The sequence below is a fragment of the Hemitrygon akajei genome, chromosome 1 (genome assembly GCF_048418815.1).
Source record: "Hemitrygon akajei chromosome 1, sHemAka1.3, whole genome shotgun sequence".
Lineage (NCBI taxonomy): Eukaryota > Metazoa > Chordata > Chondrichthyes > Myliobatiformes > Dasyatidae > Hemitrygon > Hemitrygon akajei.
This window is the reverse complement of record NC_133124.1, coordinates 140,680,239-140,704,902: the sequence shown is the minus strand read 5'-3', so window position 1 is coordinate 140,704,902 and position 24,664 is coordinate 140,680,239. Positions and strand designations below refer to the sequence as shown.

The window sequence follows — 24,664 nt, the reverse complement described above, 5'->3', positions numbered from 1 at the left end:
AGGTTTGCCTGCTGCTACTGCTCACCTCTCGCTCTCTCTCTCCCCTCCCCCAACAGTACCACAGCAACTACCTCGACCTGAACTGAACTGAACTCTGCATTATCTTAAGACTATTCATTTACCCCTAGACTTTGAAAGAGCTTGGTTTTGATTCCTATTTCCACATTTCTGTATATATCATTGCTAACCTGTTTTACATGTATATTTGCATTTTATAGTACTATATTACTTAGTTTACTATTAAACACTTTTAGTTACAGTACCACCAGACTCCAACGTATCATTCCATTTCTGCTGGGGTTTTTTTTCTTTTTTTTTCTTTTTAAATCTTTTTATTAATTTAAAGAAAAACATAAGTGAAATATGAATACAAAACATTTGAGAGTACATAATTAACAGTTTAAATAGACAATCAGATATGTAATAATCAATATATAAAGCCTCCCAAACTCATAGTATTAATGTAAAAGAATCGAAAAAGAGAAAAAAAAACCCCAAAAAACTAAAAGAAAACTTTAAAAAAAAAACTAACCAACATGGGCAATTGCATAATGTTAAGTACATACAGTAGTGCCGATAACTCCGAACCTCCATCCAAATAATTAAGGATAATAACAGTAAGGTTTAAGATCAGACCATTTAACTCATATGAAAATGTTGAATAAATGGTCTCCAAGTTTCCTCAAATTTAGCTGAAGAATCAAAAACCACACTTCTAATTTTTTCTAAACTCAAACAAGAAATAGTTTGAGAAAACCACTGAAATACAGTTGGAGGGTTAATTTCTTTCCAATTCAGTAAAATAGATCTTCTAGCCATTAATGTAACAAATGCAATCATTCATTGAGCTGAAGCGGATAAACGATTATTATCTATCATTGGCAAACCAAAAATTGCAGTAAAAGGATGCGGTTGGAAATTGATATTTAAAACTCTTGAAATATTAAAAATATCTTTCCAATAATTTTGTGAACAAGGACAAAACCAAAACATATGAGTCAATGAAGCAACATCAGAATGACATCTGTCACAGGTTGAATTAACATAAGAATAAAATCGAGCAAGTTTATCTTTAGACATGTGAGCTCTATGTACAACCTTAAATTGAATTAGGGCATGTTTAGCACAAATAGAGGACGAATTTACCAATGATAAAATTTTTTCCCATTGCTCAGTAGATATAGGACAATGCAATTCTTCTTGCCATTCCTTCTTAATTTTTTCTGATACATCTAGCTGTACACTCATAATCATATTATAAATGATAGCTACTAAACCCTTTTGACAAGGATTGAGGGCTAAAATTCTTTCTGTAATGTCCAATGGACATTCTTTCGAAAAAGACTTTAATTCATTATACAGAAAATTTCTGACTTGCAAATATCTAAAAAAAATGGGTTTTAGGTAAATTATACTTATTAGATAGCTGTTCAAAGGACATAATGTTATCATCCAAAAACAGATCACGAAAACATGTTATACCTTTTGTTTTCCATAATAGAAAAGCTTGATCTATAGACGAAGGTCAAAAGAAGTAGTTAGATATTATAGGACATGACAGCATAAACTTATTCAAGCCAAAAAATTTACGAAATTGAAACCAAATTCGTAATGTATACTTGACTATGGGATTAGTTATCTGTTTATTCATTTTAAATAACGAAAAAGGCAGTGAAGATCCTAAGATTGAGATCAATGAAAAATCTTGCACAGATTTACATTCCAAATTTACCCATTGTGGGCAAGCAGCTGTAGTCGATTCTTGTGTCCAGAATATTAAATACCGTATATTAACTGCCCAATAGTAAAATCTTAAGTTTGGTAGAGCCAAGCCGCCCTCCTTCTTAGGCTTCTGTAAATATTTTTTGCCTAGTCTAGGATTTTTGTTCTGCCACAAATAAGAAGATATTTTAGAGTCAACCATATCAAAAAAAGATTTAGGAATAAAAATTGGTAATGCTTGAAATAAATATAAAAATTTAGGTAGTATCATCATCTTAATGGCATTAACTCTGCCTACCAAAGACAAAGATAGGATTTACTAGGATGTTACCAGGGTTTCAGCACTTAAGTTACAGAGAAAGGTTGAACAAGTTAGGTCTCTATTCATTGGAGCGTAGAAGGTTGAGGGGGGATTTGATCGAGGTATTTAAAATGTTGAGAGGGATAGATAGAGTTGACGTGAATAGGCTGTTTCCATTGAGAGTAGGGGAGATTCAAACGAGAGGACATGATTTGAGAGTTAGGGGGCAAAAGTTTAAGGGAAACACGAGGGGGTATTTCTTTACTCAGAGAGTGATAGCTGTGTGGAATGAGCTTCCTGTAGAAGTAGTAGAGGCCAGATCAGTTGTGTCATTTAAGGTAAAATTGGATAGGTATATGGATAGGAAAGGAGTGGAGGGTTATGGGCTGAGTGCGGGTAGGTGGGACTAGGTGAGATTAAGAGTTCGGCACGGACTAGGAGGGCCGGAATGGCCTGTTTCCGTGCTGTGATTGTTATATGTTATATGTTATATGTTATATGTTATAATGGAGACCACCTATTAGCAAGTTGCTTAATTTGATCGATTAAAGGTAGAAAATTAATTTTAAATAAATCTTTATGTTTTTTAGTAATTTTAATACCTAAATAAGTAAAATAATCTTTAACAATTCTATATGGTACATGATTATAAATTGGAACTTGCATATTTAATGGAAATAGTTCACTCTTATTAAAATTCAATATATAACCAGAAAAGTTACTAAATTGAGTGAGCAAAGAAGAAATAGCAGGAATGGATCTTTCAGGGTCAGATATATATAATAACAAGTCATCCGCATATAATGATACCTTATACGTCGTCTCCCCACGGGTAATACCGAAAATATTGGGTGATTCACGAATAGCTATAGCCAAGGGTTCTAAAGCAATGTCAAATAATAAAGGACTTAAAGGACAACCTTGCCTTGTACCACGAAATAGCTGAAAAAAAGAGGATCTTTGATTATTGGTAAAAACCGAAGCTAGGGGTTTATGGTATATTAATTTAATCCATGATATAAATTTTGAACTAAAATTAAAATGTTGCATTGTATTAAATAAATATGGCCATTCAACTCTATCAAATGCTTTTTCGGCATCTAAAGAAATGACACATTCTGGTATTTTAGATGAAGAGGTATAAGTAATATTAATTAATTTTCTAATGTTAAAAGATGAATAGTGATTTTTAATAAATCCAGTCTGATCTTCAGAAATAATTCGAGGTAATATATTTTCTAATCTAATAGCCAAAATTTTACTAAAAATCTTAAAATCCGTATTCAACAAGGATATAGGCCGATAGGATGCGCATTCAGTAGGGTCTTTATCTTTTTTAAGAATTAAAGAAATAGAAGCTTCATAAAAAGATTGTGGTAGTTTACCTATACTTAATGCATCTTTAAAAATTTTACAAAGCCAAGGAGAAAGTATGGAAGAAAAAGATTTTAAAAATTCTGCAGAAAAACCATCTGGACCAGAAGCTTTACCCGAATTCATTGAAAAAATAGCCTTTTCTATTTCAGACTCCGTAATAGGTGTATCCAAAAATACACTATCCTCAACAGTTACTTTTGGAATATTCAATTTCCTTAAAAATTCATTTATTATAGAAGAGTCCTTAGTACATTCTGATTGATATAAGGAATTATAAAAATCTTGAAAGGCTTTATTTATCTCTTTGTGATCGATCGTCAAAGTACCATCTTGTTTACGAATCCTAGTAATCTGTCGTTTATCCGAAACAATTTTCAATTGATTAGCTAGTAATTTACCAGACTTATCTCCATATATATAGAATTGGGCTTTTGATTTAATTAACTGACTTTCAATCGAAGAGGATAATAGTAAGCTATGCTCCATTTGAAGTTCCACTCTTTCTTTATAAAGTTCTTTGCTAGGGGTCATTGAATAAATCTTGTCAATTGCTTTGATTTTATCAACTAGTATTAATATTTTAGAGTTAGTTCGTTTCCTAACTCCAGCAGAATATGAAATAATCTGTCCACGAATATATGCCTTAAAAGTATCCCACAAAGTTCCACTAGAGATCTCTGCTGTAAAATTTGTTGAGAAAAACAAATCAATTTGCTGTTTAATAAAGTTGACAAAGTCAGGATCCTGCAATGAAACAGGATTAAACCTCCAACCTTTAGTATTAATATATGAATCCGTCATCTTAATAGATAACTTCAAAGGTGCATGATCAGATATGGTAATAGAATCATATTTACAATCCATAACATCTGTAAGTAAATGGTGATCAATGAAAAAGTAATCAATTCTTGAGTAATTATGGTAAACATGGGAAAAGTATGAAAACTCTTTGTCGTTAGGGTGTAAAAAACGCCAAATTTCACAAATAGCTGAATCAATCATAAAAGAGTTAATGAGAGAAGCCGATTTATTTGGAAGAGTTTGGGTAGGCTTGGATCTACCTTGCGGATCTGAAATTGTTTCATGATGTATAAAAGAAGTTGATGAATCTATAAAAATGGAAACACCTCTCACTTTGGCTTGCGAATTTGAGTGATACTGTTGGCCCTTCCAAAACCTAAACAACCGTTGACTATCCACCTTCCTTACATGAGTCTCTTGTACAAAAATAACATTAGCATTCATTCTATGGAATACTTTGAATGTTTTTTTCCGTTTGATCGGATGATTTAAACCATTAGTATTCCAAGAAACAAAGTTAATAGTCCTATCCATATTGACAATATTTATTACAATTAACACATAAGTTTGAAAAAAAAAGTGAACTCATGAACCCGGAAGAAGGAAGTAAGTTCAAGGAGAAACCGGAAGTCACGGCACTACGACCATTTTTGTAGTTTCATATAAGCCCATGAAATAAAACTAAGCAGAAAGCAAGCAAAAAGAAAAGAAAAAAGAAAAATCCCCCTCCCTCCACCCTCAAAACCCCAGGAAAAAAGCCAAAAAGAGGCAAGCAAGCAATCTAATACTAAAATTACCCCCGTGTCTCAAGACGGCAACTCAGACGCAACAAAGTTAAAAAAATACAAACAACCCACATTATAAGAGAGGGTTGGTATAACAAAAGTTAAAATATAAAATTAGTATTATAAATGTATATAAACAAAAGGGTTAAAAAAGAATTAAAACGATAAAACCCATAAATGACTAATACTGGATTGGTATTTTAAATGAAAGTTTAAAACTTTCAAACACATCAAAACAGATATGACATTCCAAGCACTAAAGTCTGCCGGGAAGAAGAAACGACATTTTATTTTTTAAAAAATATTAATATTTAAATGTTAAGAGTATAAAAAAGCGTATATCAGCTTAAAAAGAAAAGCAAAAAGGAGAAAAAAAACCCTAATAAGTTATTTTCAACGCTAATAGGTTAATAATATGGTAAAATAATAAAGTCAAAATGAACCAAGCAAAAAGAGCTTTAACTGTATATAAGAAATACATGTAAGCCATACCCAAAAAAAACCCAAACATCATTCTGTAACAGATCCAAATCTATAGGCTAAATTACATTATTCAGCCCGATAAAATGTCATTGTTCCAGGAAGCTTTGAGCATCCTCTGGAGATTTAAACAGCCGAAAAGTTCCGTCATCAAGAGTGACTCTCAAGTGTGCTGAAAATAACAGCGCTTGCTTGCAGCCTTTCTGGTGAAATTTCAACATAACCGATCTAAAAGCCATTCTCGCCCTTAAGACTTCAGGGCTATAATCTTCCAGAATGCAAAATTTAAACTCTTGATAGCTGATCATACCTTTTTTTCGAGCCGCCCGAATCAAACGTTCTTTGGTATGAGGGTAATGGATCCGAAGAATTACATGTCGTGGTTTCAAACTTGAATCCGACCGAAAACGGGAGACACGGTGTGCCCGATCGATTACCGGGGGAGAGTCCAGTACCTCTGGACCCAAGACATCCATTAGAAATTTAGAGAAGAAAACGGTAAGATCACCGCTCTCAAATTTTTCCGGAATCCCAATTAATCGAAGATTTTGTCTTCGAGAGTGATTTTCCAAATCAGAAATTTTAACTTTATAACGATCCATCTGTTGAGAAGTCGAAGTTTGCTCTTCTTGTATTTTTTCAATTATACGATCTTTCTTGCGAGCGGCTTCTTCAAGAGCCAAAATACTTGCTTGTTGTTTTTGTGATTCCAGTGAAAGTGTCTGGAACTTTTCTTCAACTAGTTTCAAACACTCATCAAACCGAAAAAACTTTACGGTTAATTTTCTCTCCAGTTCTTCAAATTTGTCTTCTATAAGCTTCACAATTGTTTCTAAAGTTATCGGTTCTTTCGTCTGTTTCGATTCTTTTGCTCTAGACATTTCAGCAAGTTGAGAATAATTCAAATAGTTAAAAAGAAAAATTCTGTATGTTTAGACCCCTTTAGAATAAGTATAAAAAGATCCTTTAAGGGGTGTTTGTAGGTTAAAAAGACGTAAAAGGTTTGGAGCAAAGCCTAGAAGCGGTTTACTCCATGAGCGTCATCTTGAGACCCCTCTGCTGGTTTGGTAACCCGGTCACGGGGTATGTGACATATTGTATTGTGTTTAATTTCATAACGGTGCTGACACTTTGCAGTAGTTCAACTAAACTAAAAATGTTTTGTTGATGATTTTCATTTGTAATCAGTTTCTGAGGCTTCTGGCTTAAATGTCCAGAAATAATCAGCGAGCACTGATGGATTCCAGTTGCCCAGATACCATTTCTCCATGACCACAACGTCCTGGCGAAACCTTCACCATGCTCGTCACTGACAGTGAAGTCGTCTAAATGGGGATGCAGAAAATGAATCTTTAGTGACATGTTGTACTTCATGGTTTTGTATGCTTGAAGCACATTATTAACTAGCTGCACACAGTTTGGTGGTTTGTAGTTGCCACGAAAATTTTCAACAACATCCTTGAATTCCTTCCATGCAATTTTCTCCGGTCCCACGAGAAGTTCTTTGAATTGCCTGTCATTCATGACCTGTTTGATCTGCCTTCTTTAATCTTGGCATCAGCTATTCTGGGAAACATCTGTCTCAAATATCAAAATCTTTCATGGAATTTTTTTGTGCCTGGTGACAGCAGATCCCATCCTTTCAGTCTTGAACCCAGTAGTTCTGCTTTTGCCTTTGACAAGCCCAAGTCTCTGACCAGGTCACTTAACTCTCAGAGATATCAGATGAGACTAACTAGACATAAAGGTTTCAAAATATGAATCAATATCAGCATCGTTTTCTATCCCTGGCTTGTGCATCATGGCACCTTTATCTGCCTCCTCTGGACTCCAGGCCCCGTTTTACTAAAACCTGTCCTGCCTTGCAGCATCCACCATGGCTAAGCATACCCAGGCATGCCTGGACAAGATAGAAAACTTTTCAGCTTACACTGTGGGCAACATTTTAAATGACTTGGATGATGGATTGAAGTAGCATATATAGGCAATTTCAAAACAATGGTACATGACAGGGAAATTCCATGGTGAATTTCATGATCAGCAGCCTAAAATCCATAAGGTACACCCAAAAGTATTCAGGAAGCAAAATCTTTGTTGTTCAGTGTAACCTAATGACATTTTCTTAACCTGATCGATATCATTGCCCAAAAATCCAGCAGGCCAAGTTCCTCACTGGGGCAAGCAAACTTTGATCAAAGTATTGCAGAACATATTTGAAATTTGTCCCTTTTCTACACTTTACACAAAGTGTTATTCCCACACCTGTCATCATCCCTCACACCACAACAAGTGATCCCCACTCTGATATCAACACTAACTTCTTTGCCTCTTTATGATCCCCATGATTGTCAACATCAAGCCTTGATTTCCCTCTGAATCTCACCAGCTGGTACCAATTTCTGTCCATCATCTCTGGCCAAATCTACCAGGCTCCCTTCTACTGATTTCCCACCTGATCTTTGTCCAATCTTGGCTCCTCCCACCCCAACTCAATCTGCTAAAACCTCAACCACAATTCAAACATTATGTGCTAATTTCCTTCTTCTGATCCACCCTGCCATGAACCTTTCCATCCCTCAGTAAATGTGGAGTTCTGATGCAGCCATCCTCCCAAGTCACAGCAAAGACACCCCAGAGTAAATGACATATTTACTCCACATTCCTATAATTTCCTTACATGTTTTAAGATTCAAGGGCACAGATGTTGGACATTTCATTGTGAGATCAATCCAAGTAATTGGGATTTATAGTCACTTGATATTTTGTCTGTAATAAATTTGCTTATCTAACTTTGATCAAGGCACGACTGCACAAGCTCATGGATGTCAACCAGTTAGAACAGGAGAAGAGTTTAAAGGAGGAAGCTTTATAGAGTAGGCGAAGAAGTATAGGTAGACAGAGTAGGAGGGCTTTGGTTCAATATGGCTTAAGCAATAGCAGGTCGAGGTGGGTTGCCTGTGTAGAATACAGACATAAAGTATGTGTGAGAGGCAGGTGTTCTGTGCTTGGTGTCAGGTGTGGGAATTCCTAGAGTCTCCCAGTCTCCAGGGCAGCCACATCTGCACCAGGTGCGTCGAGCTGCAGCTCCTTAGGGACCATGTCTTGGAACTGGAGATGCAGCTCCAGGGTGAGTGAGGAGGTGATGGTGAGGTGCTATAGGCAGGTAGTCACACTGGGGCCTCAGGAGACAAACAAGTGCGTAACAGTCATGAGAGAAAAGGGCAGGAGTCAGACATTAGAGTGTACCTCTGTGACTGTCCCCCTTAACACTAAGTACTCCTACTTCAGTACTGTTGGGGGGGGGGGGGGTGGGGGAGGATGGCCTACCTGCACCTTTGGCAGAGTCCTTTTCTGCAGCCATGATACTACCTCTGATCAACAGTGCCATGTCCCCACCTCTTTTGCCTCCCTCTGTCTTTTCTGAAACAGCTAAAGCCTAGCACTCGAAGTAACCATTCCTGCCCCTGAGCCATCCACGTCTGTAATGGCCACAACATCAGATCTCCAAGTATTGATCCACGCTCTGTTCATAATACATGGAGGCATTGTCAACTGAGTCTCTGTGAGTGGAAGTTAAGAACAGGATTGGGTCAATTAAATCCACTGTTTTTTAAAAAATATAAACCACCCAATAGTAACAGGGACATTGAGGAGTAGATAGGGATACAGATTCTGGAAAGGTGTAATAATAACAGGTGGGAGATTTTAATTCCCTAAATATTGACTGGCATCTCCCTGGAGCAAGGGATTTAGATGGGGTGGAGTTTGTTAGGTATGTTCAGGAAGGCTTCTTGACACAATATGTAGATAAGCCTACAAGAGGAGAGGCTGTACTTGATCTGGTGTTGGGAAATGAACCTGGGCATGTGTCAGATCGCTCAGTGGGAGAGCATTTTGGAGATAGTGATCACAATTCTATCTCCTTTACCATAGCACTGGAGAGGGATAGGAACAGGCAAGTTAGGAAAGTGTTTAATTGGAGTAAGGGGAAATGAAGCTATTAGGCAGGAACTTAGAAGCATAAATTTGAAACAGATGTTTTCAGGGAAATGTACAGATGAGGCAAATGTTCAGGGAATATTTGTGTGGAGTTCTGTATAGGTATCTTCCAGTGAGACAGGGAAAGGATCGTAGGGTACTGGGACCATGGTGTACAAAGGATGTTGTAAATCTAGTCAAGAAGAAAAAGATTATGAAAGATTCAAAAAACTAGGCAGGAAGGAGCTTAAGAATGAAATTAGGACAGCCAGAAAGGGCCATGAAAAGGCCTTGGCAGACAGGATTAAGGAAAACCCTGAGGAATTCTACAAGTATGTGAAGAGCAAGAGGATAAGACATGAGAGAATAGGACCAATCAAGTGTGACAGTGGGAAGGTGTGCGTGGAACCAGTAGAGATAGTAGAGGTACTTAATGAATATTTTGCTTCAGTATTCTCTATGGAAGACAGAAACGGGTGAATTTATTATGGGGAACAAGGAAATGGCAGATGAGTTGAACAGGTACTTTGGATCTGTCTTCACTAGCGAAGACACAAACAATCTCCCAGATGTAATAGTGGCCAAAGGAACTAGGGTAATGGATGAACTGAATGAAATTTATATTAGGCAAGAAACGGTGTTGGATAGACTGTTGGGTCTGAAGGCTGACAAGTCCCCAGGACCTGATAGTCTGCATCCCAGGGTACTTAAGGAGGTGGCTCTAGAAATCGTGGATGCATTGGTAATCATTTTCCAATGTTCTATAGATTCAGGATCAGTTCCTGCGGATTGGAGGCTGGCTAATGTTGTCCCACTTTTCAAGAAAGGAGGGAGAGAGAAAAAACAGGGAATTATAGACCGGTTAGCCTGACGTCAGTAGTGGGAAAGATGCTGGAGTCAATTATAAAAGAGGAAATTACAACACATTTGGATAGCAGTAGAAGGATCAGTCTGAGTCAACATGGATTTATGAAGGGAAAATCATGCTTGACTAATCTTCTGGAGTTTTTTTTTGAGGATGTACCTATGAAAAGGACAAGGGAGAGCCAGTGGATGTAGTGTACCTGGACTTCCAGAAAGCTTTTGATAAAGTCCCACATAGGAGATTAGTGGGCAAAATTAGGGCACATGGTATTGGGGGCAGAGTACTGACATGGATTGAAAATTGGCTGGCTGACAGGAAACAAAGAGTAGTGATTAATGGGTCCCTTTCGGAATGGCAGGCTGTGACCAGCGGGGTACCGCAAGATTCGGTGCTGGGACTGCAGCTGTTTACAATATACATTAATGATTTAGGTGAAGGAATTAAAAGTAACATTAGCAAATTTGCCGATGACACAAAGCTGGGTGGCAGTGTGAAATGTCAGGAGGATGTTATGAGAATGCAGGGTGACTTGGACAGGTTGGGTGAGTGGGCAAATGTATGGCAGATGCAGTTTAATGTGGATAAATGTGAGGTTATCCACTTTGGTGGCAAGAACAGGAAGGCAGATTACTATCTAAATGGAGTCAAGTTAGGGAAAGGGGAAGTACAACAAGATCTAGATGTTCTTGTACATCAGTCAATGAAAGCAAGCAGGCAGGTACAGCAGGCAGTGAAGAAAGCTAATGGCATGCTGGCCTTTATAACAAGAGGAATTGACTATAGGAGTAAAGAGGTCCTTCTGCAGCTGTACAGGGCCCTGGTGAGACCCCACCTGGAGTATTGTGTACAGTTTTGGTCTCCAAATTTGAGGAAGGACATTCTTGCTATTGAGGGAGTGCAGCGTAGGCTCACAAGGTTAATTCCCGGAATGGCGGGACTGTCATATGTTGAAAGATTGGAGCAACTGGACTTGTATACACTGGAATTTAGAAGGATGAGAGGGGATCTGATTGAAACATACAGGATTATTAAGGAATTGAACATGCTGGAGGCAGGAAGTATGATCCCACTAATGGGTGAGTCCAGAACTAGAGGCCACAGTTTAAGAATAAGGGGTAGGCCATTTAGAACAGAGATGCGGAAAAACTTTTTCACCCAGAGAGTGGTGGATATGTGGAATGCTCTGCCCCAGAAGGCAATGGAGGCCAAGTCTCTGGATGCTTTCAAGAGAGAGTTAGATAGAGCTCTTATAGATTGCAGGGTCAAGGGATATGGGGAGAAGGCAGGAACGGGGTACTGATTGTGTATGATCAGCCATGATCACAGTGAAAGGCGGTGCTGGCTACAAGGGCCGATTGGCCTACTCCTGCACCTACTGTCTATTGTCTAAATGGATCTTAGCAATTGTAGGGACGGCTTACAGCAGACTGAAAAGATTGAGCATGTAGTTATTAAGAAAGGATGTGCTGGAGCTTTTGGAAAGCATAACGTTGGATAAGTCAATGGGACCAGATGAGATGTACCCCAGGCTACTGTGGGAGGTGAAGGAGGAGATTGTTAAGCCTCTGGCAATGATCTTTGCATCATCAATGGGAATGGAAGAGGTTCTGGAGGACTAGAGGGTTGTGGATGTTGTTCCTTTATTCAAGAAAGGGAGTATAGATAGCCCAGGAAATTATAGACCAGTGAATCTTACTTCAGTGGTTGGTAAGTTGATGGACAAGATCCTGAAAGGCAGGATTTATGACCATTTGGAGAGGCATAACATGATCAGGAATAGTCAGCATGGTTTTGTGAAAGGCAGGTCGTCCCTTACGAGCCTGATTGAATTTTTTAAGGATGTGACTAAACACATTGATGAAGGAAGAGCAGTAGATGTAGTGTATATGGATTTCAGCAAGGCATTTGATAAGGTACCCTGTGAAAAGCTTATTGAGAAAGTAAGGAGGCATGGGATCCAAGGGGACATTGCTTTGTGAATCCAGAACTGGTTTGCCCACAGAAGGAAAAGAGTGGTTGTAGACAGGTCATATTCTGCAAGGAGGTCAGTGACCTGTGGTGTGCCTCAGGGATCTGTTCTGGGACCCTTACTCTTCATGATTTTTATAAAGGACCTGGATGAGGAAGTGGAGGGATGGCTTAGTAAATTTGCTGATGACACAAAGGTTGAGGGTGTTGGGGATAGTGTGGAGGGCTGTCAGAGGTTACAGCAGGACATTGATAGGATGCAAAACTGGGCTAGGAAGTGTCAGATAGAGTACAACCCAGGCGAGTGTGAAGTGGTTCATTTTGGTAGGTCAAATATGATGGCAGAATATAGTATTGATGGCAAGACTCTTGGCAGTGTGAAGGATCAGAGGGATCTTGGGGTCCGAGTTCATAGAACACTCAAAGCTGCTGCGCAGGTTGGCTGTGTGGTTGAGAAAGCACACAATGCACTGGCTTTCATCAATCATGGGATTGAGTTTAAGAGTTGAGAGGTAATGTTGCAGCTATATCGGACCCTGGTCAGACCCCACTTGAAGTACTGTGCTCAGTTCTGGTCACCTCACTACAGGAAGAACGTGGAAACCATAGAAAGGGCGCAGAGGAGATTTACAAGGATGTTGCCTGGATTGGGGAGCATGCCTTATGAGATAGGTTGAGTGAACTCGGCCTTTTCTCCTTGGAGCAACGGAGGATGAGGTGAGTCCTGATAGAGGTGTACAAGATGATGAGAGGCATTGATCGTGTAGATCGTCAGAGGTCCAGATAGACCTGGATAGTCCCAGGGCAGAAATGGCTATCAGGAGAGGGCACAGTTTTAAGGTGCCTGGAAGTAGGTACAAAGGAGATGTCAGTGATAAGTTGTTATTTTTTTTATATATAAAAAAAAGCACAAGAGTGATGAGTGCATGGAATGGGCTGCTGGCAACAGTGGTGGAGGCGGATACGATAGGGTCTTTTAAGAAACTCCTGGATAGGTACATAGAGCTTAGAAAAATAGAATGCTATGGGTCACCCTAGGTAATTTCTAAGGTAAGGACATGCTCGGTACAGCTTTGTGGGCTGAAGGGCCTGTATTGCGCTGTAGGTTTTCTGTTTCTATTAACATTTAGTTAGTTATAGTACTCTGTAATCCTGCTCTAAAAAAAGTATTAACACCAAATACCAAAAATTTAAATACTTATTTCCTGAAAGTCACACGTCACCAAAATGTTCAGAGTTATCATAGCATTTCTTTTACATGTTAGCATTCTACTTGATTCTACAGTTTTCAGTTTCTCTGTGCAACTTCTTATACAGTAAGCAAATGTAGTGACATGGGAATGGTGAAAGGAAGCGGAACTGCAGGCACAGCAGCTTAATAATAAATTCTGGAACAAGGAGGCCTATACTATTGAAAATTATTTTTCCAATTGGACCATCTAAAGAAATTGTAAAAATCTTGAATTCAAAATTAATGGCTAACAATACTGACCATTGGAAAGCTGCAAAATGCTATTTGTTTCATGTACGTCCTTCAGCAATGCAAATTTTCAACCTAATGTGATCAACTTGCAGCAAGCTCTGAGAGCTGAGGGAGCCCAACCTAAAGATGTTGGGTGCAGCTGATACCAGTGACTATTTCTTTCCTGAGGCTATCTCAGGCATTTGGTGTCATTGGGGATCAGGGAGAGGTTATAACTCACGTTGAGTGCTTGCTGTAATTACTTAAGCAGTCCTTCAGTTCAGTTGGCATGTGGGCATGGATAAATGCCGGTTTTCCCAGCAGTGCCTGTATCCCGTGAGTTGACAAATGGTCTTCTGTGCTGCATCATTCCACAAGTCTCATTGATGAAAACTAAGAATGTGCTGAACATTATTCATTTCTCAACAACACCATTAACAAAAGAATTTGAGTTATCTCACTAGCAGGAGCAAAAAAAAAAATTAGAAAAACAAATCAGTTTTCTTTAATTGCAACCATGTGAAATATTGCACTGTTTTAAGGAAGTTCTTTTGATAACTCTAAGTTAAGACAGGTGGCATGTAGATGCAATCTTTCTCCTATGCTCCCAGCAAGATGCCTCAATCCTGGTTGAAAGACCCTCTAATTAAAATCCTTCATTGTGAAAATGGGTTTAGTAATATCAATTTAAAAAAAAAGAAAAATCTGCAGATGCTGGAAATCCAACCACCACACACACAAAATGGTGAAGGAACTTAGCAGACAAGGCAGCATCTATGGAAAAAAATACAGTGAACGTTTCAGGCCAACACCCTTCCTCAGGACTGCAGAGAAAAGATTACAAGTCAGAGTAAGAAAGGTGGGGAGAGGGGAGGAAGAAACACAAGGTGATAGGGGAAACCGGGAGGGGTGAAGTAAAGAGCTTGGAAGTTTATTGGTGAAAGAGGTACAGAGCTGGGAAAGGGGGACTCTAATAGGCAGTCATGGAAGAAAAATATGGGGAGTAGCACCAGAGAGTGCAGGCAAGGAGACAAGAGAGAGAGAGAGAGAAACGGGGATGGGGAGTGTTGAAGGAAGGGGGTGGGGTTGGCCATTACCGGAAATTCGGAAAAAAAAAAATCCATGTTCATGCCATCAGGTTGGAGGCTACCCAGATGGAATATAAGGTGTTGCTCCTCTAACCTGAGTGTGGCCTCATTGCAACAGTGGAGGAGGCCATGGATTGACATGTCAGAATGAGAGTGGGAAGTGGAATCAAAATAGTTGGCTATGGGGAAATCCTGCTTTTGCTAGCAAACGCAGCATAGGTGCTCAGCAAAGTGGTCTCTCAATCTACGCCGGGTCTCACTGATATACAGGAGGTCACACCAGGAGCACCAGATACAGTGGATGACCCCAACAGGCTCATAGGTGAAGTGTCACCTCACCTGAAAGGACTGTTTGGGGCCCTGAATGATAGTGAAGGAGGAGGTGTAGAGGCAGGTGTAGCACTTGCTCCGCTTGCAAGGTTAGGTGCCAGGGAGATCAGTGGGGAAGGACAAATGGACAAAGGAGTCGTGTAGGGAGCGATCTCTGGTAATATCAGTTTTTGGATAGTAAAAGACTTGTTCCAGCACAACCACATGTTTATTTCTACCAGGAAATGTGGTGGCTGCCTTGCTTTTAAAGGGTTTAGGATGCAAGCATATTAACCTCACCAGCAATATCAAGAGATAGCTGGCAGACCAAGTGGGCAAACAATTTTGGACATTTTGTGGCCTCACACAATCTCGATTTCACTTCTGCATTGCAGAATATGTCATTAACACCTATGATTAATGAAATATTATTAGTCAGACCAGTTGCTCCCACCCATGAGTTTATTAAACCCATTTAATCTTATATTTCAATACAGAGAACTTACAGTAGGCTCACTTAACCCAGTCTTTCTTCATAGGACAGACAGCACACACATTCCAGGAATCAATCTTGTTGCACAGCTCTTACGGCAAGTAATACTTTCTCAATGAGAAGAAAACTACGCACAGTACTTTAAACATCATCTCAACAAAGCCCCTACACTAGTGCAGAAAGAGCAATCGGAATATTTTACTTTGTAGTCTGTGCTTTTCTGTACATGTAGGCTTACTTCTGTGATTCATGTGCAAAGACGCTCACATTAAAGAACGTTTTGTTTCTTCATTCTCTACTGGATAACCTCATATTTCCCCAAAATATATTCTGTTTTTTTATCCATTATTTAACATGCTCATATCCATTTATGGATGCAAGCGTGTTAGACCCACCAGCAGCATCAAACACTTACAGCTCACTTCCCCTTGTTTTATCATCAAACCTGGATGAGTTCCAGTCAGATTCAATGACATAAACAGTTGTTGTTCAAGTATTAAACTTTGGAGTCATAGTACACAACAGCAGAGAAACATACCCTTCAGCCCTTCTAGTCTGTGCCAGGCTATTATTCTGCCTTGTCCCATTGCCTGCACCTAGAAGATAGTCTTCCACATCCCTCCATCCATTTGGATAACTAAATTTCTGGTTAATGTTGAAATTGAACCCCATCCACACATCTGCTGACAGCACACTCCACACTCTCACCACCCCGTGAAGAAGTTCTCCAACATTTTCCCCTGAATTATTTCACCTTTCACCCTTAACCTATGACCTCTATAGGTAAATGACCAGAACTGCACACAATACTCCAAATTAAGCCTCACCAATGGCACATACAACTTCAACATAACATCCCATCTCCTGTACTCAATACTTGATTTATGAAGGCCAATGTGCTGAAAGGTCTTTTTACAACCTTATCTACCTGTGATGCACTTTCAATGAATTATGGACCTGTATTCCCAGATCCCTTTGTTCTACCGCACTCCTTAGCACCCTGCCATTTACTGTGCAAGTCCTACCGTGGTTTGTTCCTCAAAGTGCAACATATCACGTTCCTACATTAGATTCCATCTGCCATTTTTCAATCCATTTTTTCCAGCTGATCCAGATCTCACAGCAAGTCTTGATAGCCTTCCTCACTGTACACTATGCCCCCAATCATGGTATCATCTGCAAAGTTGGGGACCCAGTTAACCACATTATCATCCAAATCATTAACATAGATGACAAACAACAATGGATCTAGCACCCATTCCTGCAGCATCAATCTCCCGTGAAGTCAGTGTCAAACCCAATTTTAAACATGAGCGATTGTACAGATGCTGGAAATCCAGATTAACGAAATGCTGGAGAAACTCAATAAGGTCAGGCAGCGTCTATGGAGGAAATAAACAGTCAAAGCTTTGGGTCGCAACCTTTTCATCAGGACAATTTACTACTTCATCATTTATGCCAACAAGCTTAAAAGTTCTTGACCAATCTCCCATGCTGGCTCTTGTCAAAGCCTTGCTGCAGTTTATGTAGACAATATCCACTACCTTTCCTTCAGCAACTTTCCTGATAACCCCCTTGAAAAACTCTACAAGATTGGTTAAACACACCTACCATGCACAAAGCCATGTTGCCTATCCATAATTAGACTCTACAAGATTGGTTAAACACACCTACCATGCACAAAGCCATGTTGCCTATCCATAATTAGGCCCCATCTATCCAAATACACAACTCCACAATGGATGGTCCCAGGCCCAGCTGCAAAAGGTGGAGGTAAGCTAGCAACCCCATCCCATAAAAATCCAGTATGACAGAAATAGCAACAAAAGCTCCAAAGAGTCTTCCCTGGGAGAGGATGGATCTTCAAAGACAGGCTATACCTGGAGACAAGTAGAAAGCCTGGACCAGGACAGAGAACTCTGATGAGTTGCAGCTGGCATTAGGGATGATGAACTAACAAAAACATCTACAATCCAAATATTTATATATCCAGTCCTCTAAAATACCTTTCAATAATTTACCCACTAATGACAACAGGCTCACTGCCCTATAATTTCCTTGTTTATTTCTAAAACCTTTCTTAAACAGTGGAACGACATTAGCTATCCTTCATTATTCTAGCACCTCACCTGTGGCTAAGAACCTTTTATACACCTCTGCAAGATCCCCTGCAATTTCTGCACAAGCCTTGCACAAGGTTCAAGATGCATCCCACATCTCTTTCAGCTTCACAAGATACAGACGTTCATGCTGAATGTTACACTCATGGATACCTTTCATTAACCAATCTTCTATCTATAATGGTATACAACCCCATATTCCTTGATTTTGTGTTTGAACCCTTAATGTGGTACTTTATTAAATACTTTCCTAAAACCTACCTTACCAGTCACACCCTCAGTAAACTCTAAAGTCTGTCCACCATGGTTTCCTTCTCATAAAACCATGCTCCAATCCATTTGAACATGATTTTTAAAGTTCCATTACACTTTCTAAACATCAGTTTCTGTATTTTCACACTTGAAGTCAGGCTAAATTGTTGCCCATTTCTTTGACAAATATTTGCTATTTTTTGCAGTCACTTCATTTGGAACCAAACAGTAGGCCATTCAGGTCTGGTTGATTTGCTGGCTTTTAGTCACTAGCTTAGCTTTGCTTATAGTTATTCCTTTATCAATGGTAACACATTCCAGTTATATTAATAAAAACTTAACACTAGAGGAAGACACAAATGCCTCTCTGCACACTGATGTCACAACAGGTTGGCCTTTACCTCACCAAAGCAAATATGTAACTTCATGATATCTTCAGCCTTGTCTACAGTTTTAAGTGCAGCTGTTTTTTTTTCTTCAAGGTGCTGTGGGACCATCACAGAGCCATTTTTGCATTCCAACTGAGACAGCAGCTTTGCAAGTCTGCATTTAATAAAAGGAACAATCTTTGATCAGTGGGTGGTGCTTAGGTAACTAAACACATTGCTTTTCTTTTTGTTTTAAAAAAACAATTAAAATACCACATTGTAAATTCATTCTTTACATCAATACTATGAATACTGTAATCTATGAAGTTTAATCCAATGATATACATCATACTATAATAGGTGGCAATCTTAGTAACGTTGAGATATGTGATAAATCTCTAAGAACAACATTAATATATTCTGAAAGAACGAAGAAGAATATTTAAAAATTGGAGAAGAGCATGATATTGTAAAAGAATGCTTGCTTTTCAATATATTCTTGGACTTTGAATTGGAACACAAACAGTTGTCTTTCAACCTGTCATTCATGTACTGGCTCTTTGATAAACTTAATTATGATGAGCTTGACTAAGTTTTCTGTCCTGAATTCTGCAAATCCTGAAACATAAAGAATCTTCCTAACCTCTAGCTTTCCCCCCAGATTTTCCTCTCCAATTTAGGTACAGCATTTAAGATAATCACAACCTTATGAATAAAAACAATACTTATCCATTGTCTGAATCTTTTCTTGTTAATTTTAAATCTATAACTTCTACCTGTCGATCCCTCCACCAAATTTTCCAAGAAAGGTAGCTTTGTGATTAACCAATTTAAAGTTTTACATTATTGTGTGGTGCGGTGGCGATACGCCTCTACCAAAGGACGAGCTCTGTTCCCTCTGTTCACCTGCAGGTCACCTTTAGGCAAGGTGTAGCACGTGATTATCCCCCTGATTAGGGACACGTGAAGCTGTAGGAGCAGATGGTAAATGGTCATATGAGCAACTGGTGCATATCACAAGTCCTGATTATGTGACCAATGACAATAGGCAGATAATCTCTGAAGAATATAATGATTGTGGTTACCCGTTTTGTAAAGAGACTGCCCAGAAGGTGGCAATGGCAAACCACTGCCGTAGAAAAAAATTACCAAGATCATGATCCTGCAAAGACCATGATCACCCATGCCATACAACAGGCACATAATGATCAAACAATAGAGGTAAAAGCAAAAAATCTTGGAGATAGTTGGAAGTGTCGGTTGAGAGAGAAGCAGCAGTAATATTTCAAGACTATGAGCTTTCAAACCTGGGAAAATGTACAATCAGTGGTCACTTTATTAGGTACATCCTTTACCCAATAAAGTGGCCACAAAGTGTAAGTTTGTGGTCTTCTGCTGTTGTGGCCTATCAATTGCAAGGTTCAACATGTGCATTCACAGGTGCTCTTCTTCACTCCAGTGTTCTAACACTTGCCTATTTGAGTTACTGTCACCTTCCTGTCAGCTTGAAGCAGTCTGGCCATTTTCACCTGACCCCTCTCATTAACATAGAACTACTGCTCACTGGATTTTTTTTATTTTTGTTTTTTTTTGCACCATTCTCTGTAAACTCTAGTGATTGTTGTTCATGAAAATTCCAGGAGATCTGCAGTTTCTGAGATACTCAAACCACCCCATCTGGCATCAATAACCAATCAAGTCAAAGTTACTTAGATTGCAATTCTTCCACATTTTGAGCAGATTCACTGGTGATTGAATAGTTTTCCATTTGAAACTATTTAAATTCAGATATTGAACACAACAAAATCAATATGCAAACGTAAACATGAGAAAATCTGTGGATGCTGGAAATTCAAGCAACACACACAAAATGCTGCCTGGCCTGCTGCGTTCCACCAGCATTTTGTGTGAATATGCAAACATGTTCTGTTTAACTAATGCTCGTACCACACAGTACCAGACTATGGTCACCACTAACAAACAGTTCTCTAAGATGCTTGCAAGTGATCACTCAGGTTTTGGAGCCTTTGCCACAGTTGCCCCATTTGTCCCTGTGAAGGGGAAGACTAGAAATAGTATATTGAACACTATTTCAGGTGGGTGCATGTGGCTAACGTGTGAAAAGATCTACAGGAGTTAGCATCATCAGTCCCTTCCTGACCACCTTCTCTCTATTGGATCAGAAGGACATCTGCCTGACTCTCCTCAGGAGTGCAACTTGAAGGAAAGCAGAAATATATTTAAATTGTTGGTATTTTATGTCAATGGATCGAAGGTAGGATTCATGACAGGAATAAAACTGACAAAGCTACTGCTTAAGCCTGCAAAATTACTTTCATCAACCTCTCTAGATGGGGTCAAACTCTCTAAGAAACATTGTACTTCTGATGGATTTCATTTTCTCAAGAAACAACAGAGACACAACTATATCTAAATAAAAGTACATTCGATTAGAGATTAATGTCAGGGCCCTGGAAGATAGCATATATTATTGCTATGTTTAAAAGTGGGGGAAATAGTCAAAGGGACAGTAGTAACAGAGTAAAGCAATTGGAACTGTAACTCAAAGGGATAAAAAAATTGCAAAAAATTAAAATATAACAGAACAATGAGGTGGATTTCATAGTTTAATTTAAAAACTTACAACATAGAAGGTCATTTGGCCAACCAAGTCTTATCGTTTTCCCAAAAAGTCTTATCCTTTTCTCTATTGAAGCCACAAAGTAAAATGGATAGACACTTGAAACAGAGTTATTTGCTGGGCTCTAAGGAAAGAGAGCAGGAATGAGACAGATGAAGATGCACTAATAGTGCTAGCACCGACTGGATGGATTGAATGGCTTCCCTCTATGCTGTAATAGCTCTGTGGTGTCCTGAAGAAGGGTTTCAGCCCAAAATATCGACTGTTTTTTCATTTCCTTTCCTGTGTGTGATGTTTTGGATTTCCAGCATCTGCAGAATTTTTCATGTTTATAGAGAGAACTTTTTCTCTCCATAGATGCTGTCTGACCTGCTGAGTTCATCCAGAATTTTGAGCTTGTTGCTCTGGGTTTACATACGTTATGGCTACCAACATGAAAGCAACATTAAACATTAGCACAACATAGAAAAGTTCATTGAGCATTCACCTGTACTCAAAATAACAGTCACTCTTCAGAAATGCTGGAAGTCTTTCATTTATAATCCATGTAATACCCTGTTCCCGATCCAGGCACTAAAATTGACAGAAATAATGTGACTTCAAATTAGTTTCCTTTACCATGTTATAGTTCCTCTAATTAAAGATTTAACTATAAATGGAAGAATAGATTTAATTAACACCCGAGGAAGGCATGACAAAACTCTGTACAGATCTTCATTGATAGAATTTTTTCAAGTTCAAGTTTAATTGTCATTCAACCATACACATCAAAACAATCAAACGAAACAGCGTTCCTCTGGAGCCAAGATGCAAAACATAATACCAACAGTCACACACAGCACATATAGTTATGATAGGAGAAAAACATACACTCACAAAAAATAGTATAGCCTAAGTCCTGGCATGGCCTATAGATTGATGGTGCATGGGATGCTGTTGTGGAGCCACTTTTCTGCAAGAACAAGCAAACAGCAGTTCCTCATCACAAACTCGTAAAGCGAAAACAAACCAGCTGGTCTTCCACTGGGCAAACACTGTAGGGTAGCAGTGGTGGAGCAACCAACCTAGCACACCTCTGCTCTCTCCTTCACCCCCTCCAGCTTCTTCTTCCAAAGGTGGATACAACAGGCGATGCCATGGCATGAACCTAGTCCACTCAACAACTGAGGCCATGCAGCTTCCTCACTGTTTGTCTCACCAATGAACTGGACCTGCAGCATTCTATATTACCAATATTCAACAGCATCTTGCAATCACAAGAAAAACATCCAAGACAATCATTCAGGCGCCATGATTGCGTAGCAGTTAGCACCAAGCTATTAGCGTTTGGGTCACTGGAGTTCGGAGTTCAATTTTGGCGTCGTCTGTAAGGAATCTCTGTAATTCCTTCCCATAGAATGGAAGGGCCTACTTCTGCTTCATCTCTAAATAAAATATTTTTTTTTTGAATTTGCACCATTTGTTGGACTGTGCTCTGCCTCTGTGCAACAATGGTACGCAACAAGTCCAGGCAACAATATGGTACACAACAACTCCAGCTCCATCGCTATCCAGCAACTCACCAGTGGGGTAGTCCTGAGGTACTTAATGTTCTTAATATCCAGCAGTGTCTTGCAATTGTACAAAGGCATAAAGGATGAACAACTACACCATTGGTTGGACCCAAAGAGGCTGCACTGCCATCTTCCCAAAGTTCAATAGATGTGATAATAATAAATGTGATTAAATAATTCCACAATCTCTGGCTAGTGAAAGTATCACTTTTAGTAACTTATAATGACAAACAGTAAGTGTACACCATTTGATTACAACTACAATAATTTTAAAAATAACTATATTAAAACATGATCCTCCAAAGCAGTTCCCACTTTTGAATTTAACCCTTTACCCATGCTTTTTGTGAAAAATCTAAAATATTGTTCATTCTTCTGAATAACACAAGCAGCATGATTTTCTATGTTGGGATTTATCTGCTAACCCTGAAAAATGTAGCATGAACTCAAAGTTACACACAGACTCCCTGCTGTCCTGGAATTTACTCTACACAATTTAAACTGAACTTATCCTGAAAGGTTGCCAGGTAAATCTCCAGGGTTATTTATCTTCCAGGAATTTGCCAGCATTGTCTAATTTCCAGTTTTAACAAATTATTCAGTTATTGCATAAATAAGCAGGACAACTCAGACAAAGCCATTAAAATTCTCATTAACGTTTCACTTTGGGACCTGATGATGCCCAAGTCTTTTATATTTATTTCCTTGTTTAAAAATACAGCATGGCCACAGCCCTTCCAGTCTAATGAGCCCACTCTACATAATTAAACCCACTGCAAATTAACTTATGAACCTGCACGTCTTTGGAATGGGAAGGGAAACAGGAGCACCAGGAGGAAAACCACATGGTCATGGGGAGAATGAACTCAGATTTAGCTATGCTGTGGCCTGACTAAGATAGCTGTTGTAAATTTCTGCCCAGATGAAGGCAGGGGGAAGAAAATCAGAAAGATACTGTGCACTAAAAGGGAGAAAGGAATAGATAAGCATAACTAAAAGCAATCAAGCTAACTTTGATAACGTTGGAAAAATTCCTGCACATGTTAAAATTCAGCAAGTAGGACCGGTAACCACGGATTTGTTAAGGGAAGGTCACATCAAAACAACTGAATTGATTTTTTAAAAAAAATAGAATTACAGAATGATACACCATGCAAAGAGCCCATTTAGACTAAATTCCATACTAAACAATGCGATAATTCATCTAGTTTACTGTACATCGCTGTCCTCAGCCAATAGCCTGCAAATTCTTTTTCAGATACTTATCTAGCCTCATTTTGAACACCACACTTGAATCTGCCAACACTGCAAGTTCAGCAGTGCCTTCATGTTGGATGCCGTCTATTATGTACCACTTATCAAATGCATTTGTGAAGAACATATAGCATGCTTACTAGGTGGCATTTAATCAAATGCCCTTTGGTAGCTTATTTATACTACAAAGGTCAAAGTAAAATTTATCATCAGAGTTACATACTTGTCAACACTTACAACCCTGAGATTCTTTTTCTGCTGGCATACTTAGCAAATCTATAGAAGAGTAACTGTAAACAGGATCTGTAAACATCAGGAACTGTAAACAAACTGTAAATGCAGATAATAAATAAATAGCAATAAATAAGAGGCATAAAATAACAAGATAAAAGAGTCCTTAAATGAGTGTAGCTATCCCCTTTTGTTCAAGAGCCTGATAGTTGAGGGGTAGTAACTGTTCTTGAACCTGGTGGTGCGAGTCCTGAGGTACTTGTACCTTCTACCTGATGGCAGCAGAGAGAAAGGAGCATGGCCTGGGTGGTGAGAATCTTTGATATGGATGCTGCTTTTCTATGGCAACATTTCATGAAGATGTACTCAATGGTTTTACCCTTGATGTATGGGGCCAAATCCACTACCTTTTGTAGGATTTTCCACTCAAAGGCATTAGTGTTCCCACACCAGGCCATAATGCAGCCTCTCATTATGTACATCAGCTTCCTTTTGGTCATTGATTCCCTCTATTTCATCAAAAATATTATGAAATTATTTTGATACAATTTGCCTTTAATAAATTGATGCTAGCTTTCTGTAATTAATCCATATTTGTCCACTTGATTGTTAATTT

At 38.9% G+C, this 24,664-nt stretch overlaps 1 protein-coding gene across 1 annotated transcript in view; it reads right to left on the bottom strand.

Annotated features, from left to right (window-relative positions):
• LOC140722147 (regulator of G-protein signaling 22-like) overlaps positions 1-24,664 on the bottom strand; it is a 180,465-nt gene that overhangs the window by 117,764 nt on the left and 38,037 nt on the right. Inside the window, exons 4-5 of the mRNA XM_073037212.1 lie at positions 21,498-21,583; positions 18,408-18,544 (exon numbers count right to left, since the gene is read on the bottom strand). Coding sequence (XP_072893313.1) covers positions 18,408-18,544; positions 21,498-21,583 — 223 coding nt within the window. The remainder of the gene's footprint in view (positions 1-18,407; positions 18,545-21,497; positions 21,584-24,664) is intronic.